Here is a 4,191-nt window from a genome sequence, read left to right as displayed (position 1 = left end):
GCCTCGGCTTTCATCTGTACGACACGGATACTATCATCAGGGTCACTGGTGGGAGGATTCACGCCTACAGACCATTCACCCTGTCAGCATACTGGCTTAAATTATCATTGTTACTCTAAGTCATCACCCGGGCTACCCCTCCAGTTTGGATCATTCTGGACCTCCCAGGAGTTAGTGTTTGATACCCACCATCCGTGACCGGGGCAGGCCTGGGGCCAGAGGGCTCCGGTGGTCTCGAGGTGCCTAGGATCCTAGGCGTGAGGGAGGGTCCGAGAGTGGCAGGGGGCGCCTCGGTGGAGTTGAGGTCCTCCGTCGGCACCGCGGGAGTGGCCACGGCTTGGGCACTCACGGAGGCCCAGCGGGCCAGAAGCACTAGCAGGAGCGACTGGAGGCCCGGAGGCCCCATGGCCCAGCAAAACTCCGCGCGGCCAGCACTCGGGACCATTCGTTGCCCGGCAACTGCGACAGCCAGGCGCGAAGTATCATGGGAAAGGCCCCGAGATGCTGTGCCAGTTGGCTAAAGAGTCCTGTTCCTGGGCGAGGTCGGCGTGGGAGTGGGCGTGAGGGGCGGAGCCTGCTGGAGGGGCGTAGCCTTGGCGAGGTCGGAGGGGCCTGCGAGAGGGGCGGGGCCTGCGAGAGGGGCGTGGCTTTGGCGAGCCGTGTGGAAACCCGCCTCCTGTAAACCCTATTTTTTGTCTGCCGTGTTTGTTTAAAATATACAAGTTCCCAGGTACAAGCTAACGGGATCCTGAGTTTGTAAGTATAGGGCAAAACCCAGAAATCAGCATTTATAACAAACGGTCTGAGGGAGCCGGCGAGTGGACAAAATTGGGGAACTGCTGTTGCAACAGGGTTAGGTCTTCGGAAGCACGTGCAGCTCAATCACGACTCCACCTGGAATTCCCGTCCCCAGACCCTTACCTACACTGGGCTTGCCCTCTTCGTTTTGCATTTCTCAGTAGGTCGCCAGAAAACTCCATGTTGTGATAAGGGGGACAGATGAATACTTAGTTTTACAAACAAACAAACAGCTTTGGCTTTGGTAAAAATTAAGTAGACTCAGTTGTCAATCATAAGGAAAAACAAACCAAGTCTAACTGAAAAATTACCTGGAGCCCACAAGATTCAGGAAAGGTCCTCGCTCCAAACTGACTCCTTTGGCAGTTATGGAAGTGCCGGCTGTATCTCTGACACAATCTGCATACATACTTAGTTTATTTGTATGGCAAGGCTAGATCATCAAAGTGACGCGTTTAGCACCTTTGTGTGGCATTGCATTAGACAATTATAAAAATACCTTTGGATCACTCATATGTGTAATACAGTTTCAAATTTTTTTCTACAAAGGATTGCTTTACGATCTGACTGAAATTCTTCACTGCTTTGATGAAATGTCTCACTTAAGCCATTATATTTTCCATACCTTCATCTTAAAACTTGTAAATTTGGGATTTGTTGTGTTTTGTTTTTTGAAAACTTCTCTTTACTTCCAGTCTTCTACCTATTCTATTCATTAATGTCTGCAAATCATTTTTTCCTGTATTTTTGGTTGACTGTGCATGTGTTACTGGATATTGAGCCCAGGACCTTCACACTGAACTACATTCCTCAGGCCTTATCCATCTAGTTAGTTAGTTCTAGGGTTTTGTTGTTGTTGTTCATTTGTTTTGTTTTGGTTTTTAATATTTATTTATTTATTTTGTGTGTGGCCAGCTCAGCCCACCAGGGGGCGGGGCTGGCTGGCATGTGGTGCTGGGGGATTGAACCGCGGTCCCTGTGTTTTGCTTAGCTTAGCTTGTTCTAAGTAGGTGCTCCAGACTACTGAGCCATCTCACCAGCCCCGTTCATTTGGTTTTTGAGACACAGTCTCACTACATAGTTCAAGTCTTGAATATACTATGTAGCCCAGGCTGGCCTTGAACATATATAGTGATCCTCCTACTTTAACCTCCCCAGTGCTGGGATTACAGGTATATGCCACTAAACCTGGTTTATTTATTTTGAAACAGGGTTTGTATAAATTTCCCAGCCTGAGCTGGAATTTATGAATCTTCTGTCTCAGCTTCCTGGAGTGCTGGGTTTACAGGTGTGTGCCACATACCGAATTTCTGGTTTGAAATTTTAAGCCTAAAATTAAATTAGACTTAATTTTGGCCGGACTAACATCTTGATAAAGTGCTCTGTGGCTCTACTGTTTTTTGTCTTTATGATTATGTAACTTCTAAAACCCTCTTAAACGGCCAGCAAGATAGTTCAGCAGACTAAGCACCTGCTTAGGCAAGCACAGGGACTGAGGTCCGATCCCTCCCACCACATGCCCCACTGGACCTGCCCCAGGGGTACGCTGAGCCAGCCATGGAGACTGGGCATGATGGTGCACACCTGTAATCCCAGCACTGGAGAGGCTGAAAACAGAAGGATCACTACAAGTTGGAGCTGCATAGTGAGACCCTGTACCAAATACATTTTTTTAAAAAATCCTCTTAAAGTCTCACTTTCCATTATTCCAACCTGGGAAATCATCTTACTACTCTTTTGTGTCTAATCTCAGCACTCAATGGATGGCCCAAAATTAATTTTATGACTTCTTACAAAATCAAAATACAGATTTTAAAAAAAATACAGATTTTGATTGCATTAACTCAATTTTGTAAACCCTAGGAACACTGGAACTCATTTTTGTCAGCTTTTTCATCTTTCAACTAAAAGCATTCTTTCTCTTTTCCTTTGCCCTAACTTTAATAGGTTCCCTCCTAAGAACTAAAGGACACTAGGAGAGGGACTTAGAAATATATATATATGTATATATATATGTATTTTTAATGTATTTAGTGCAGGGTCTACAGGTTGGACTCATAGCGATCCTCCTGTTTTCAGCCTCCCAAGCACTGGGATTACAGGCACGCACTACCACGCCCAGTCTCAATCGCCCTCTATGTGTATCCTGGGAGCAGGGCCAGCACAGCACACAGAAGATCAAACCCTTGGCCCCTGTGTCTGCCTAAGCAGGGGATTTAGTCTGCTGAGCCATATTTTGCCCCAAACCTCAATATTTGGGTTGTGCATAAATGTTTCTGATTTAAAATGTCCATCTATCACTCCAGGGTTATTGTCATCCATAATTCCTTATGATCTGTTCCAGTGTTAGGAGGAATTGAGACATTTCAGTTTATTGGAATTCTCACTTGGAAGCAGCCACATGAATAGCCTGGAAAATCTGGCAGGAAGAATAGGTAAGCAGCAGAAAGAGACAGAGACAGAGAGACAGAGACAGAGACAGAGACAGAGACAGAGAGAGAACAAGCAAGCAAGCTAAGGCTAACTTCACAAGGCAGTATCTATCATTTTGTTTTGCTCTTTGGTGTGGTTTGAGCTGAATTGCCTGTTATTGTTGTTAAAATCATGACTTCACCCTGCTTCCATGTGATTCCTAACCCAGATATGGTGATGAATGGTTGTAATCCCAGTGCTCAAAAGGCTGAGGCAAGAGGATCACTGTAAATTCAGAACCAGCCTGAACTACAAGATGACCGCGAGGCCAGCCTGTGCTACATAGCAACATCCTGTTTCAAAACAAAACAAAACAAAACACACAGAGACGCAGACACACACACCACCACCACCACCAAAAACTCCCACATTTTTTGAAAAGGGCTGGAGATAAGGATGTAGTCCAGTTTGAAGGCCCTAGATTCAACCCCCAGACCAAAAAAAAAGTATCCTTTCCCAGCAATTAACTACATATATCCATTCCTCTGACCCAAATACTTTACATGCAGAGATAGGATCATCAGGCTCTGTAAAGGTTCTGTTTGGACCTGCAGGGAGATCAAGACCAAGAGACTAGGCCTGGTGCCATAATACCTCGGCTCTCTGGGAGGCTGACGCAGGCGGATCATGAGTTTGAGCGCAGTCTGGGCAATTTAGGAACTCAGACTCTGTCTCAAAATAAAAAAATGGGCTGGGGATATAGCTCCGTATCCAGGCCCCAGGCTCAGTTCTCTATATGGGGGAAAAAGCACGGCAAGGCAAAGGATTGATCCTACCAGTTTGTCTGAAGAAACCAGCCCAGAAATTGATTTCTAGACCAATACACAGAAGAAAACAACCTTCAGCTGCTCTCCCTCCCCCACTCACAGTGCCCACCAATCACCATCCTTGTTCTTCAAGTGTTTTCCCAATCGTTATGGA

At 46.0% G+C, this 4,191-nt stretch overlaps 1 protein-coding gene across 2 annotated transcripts in view; it reads right to left on the bottom strand.

Annotated features, from left to right (window-relative positions):
* Positions 1-534, bottom strand: part of Tctn1 (tectonic family member 1) — a 28,116-nt gene extending 27,582 nt beyond the window's left edge. For both annotated transcript variants that reach the window (XM_023720548.1, XM_023720549.1), the window contains exon 1: positions 190-534. In XM_023720548.1, coding sequence (XP_023576316.1) covers positions 190-445 — 256 coding nt within the window. In that variant the 5' untranslated portion in view covers positions 446-534. The remainder of the gene's footprint in view (positions 1-189) is intronic.
* Positions 535-4,191: the final 3,657 nt, after the last annotated feature.

The sequence above is a fragment of the Octodon degus genome, unplaced genomic scaffold (assembly GCF_000260255.1).
Source record: "Octodon degus isolate 3935 unplaced genomic scaffold, OctDeg1.0 scaffold00076, whole genome shotgun sequence".
In the NCBI taxonomy this organism is placed as follows: domain Eukaryota; kingdom Metazoa; phylum Chordata; class Mammalia; order Rodentia; family Octodontidae; genus Octodon; species Octodon degus.
The sequence above is the reverse complement of the archived record's forward strand: the minus strand, read 5'-3'. Positions and strand labels throughout refer to the sequence as shown.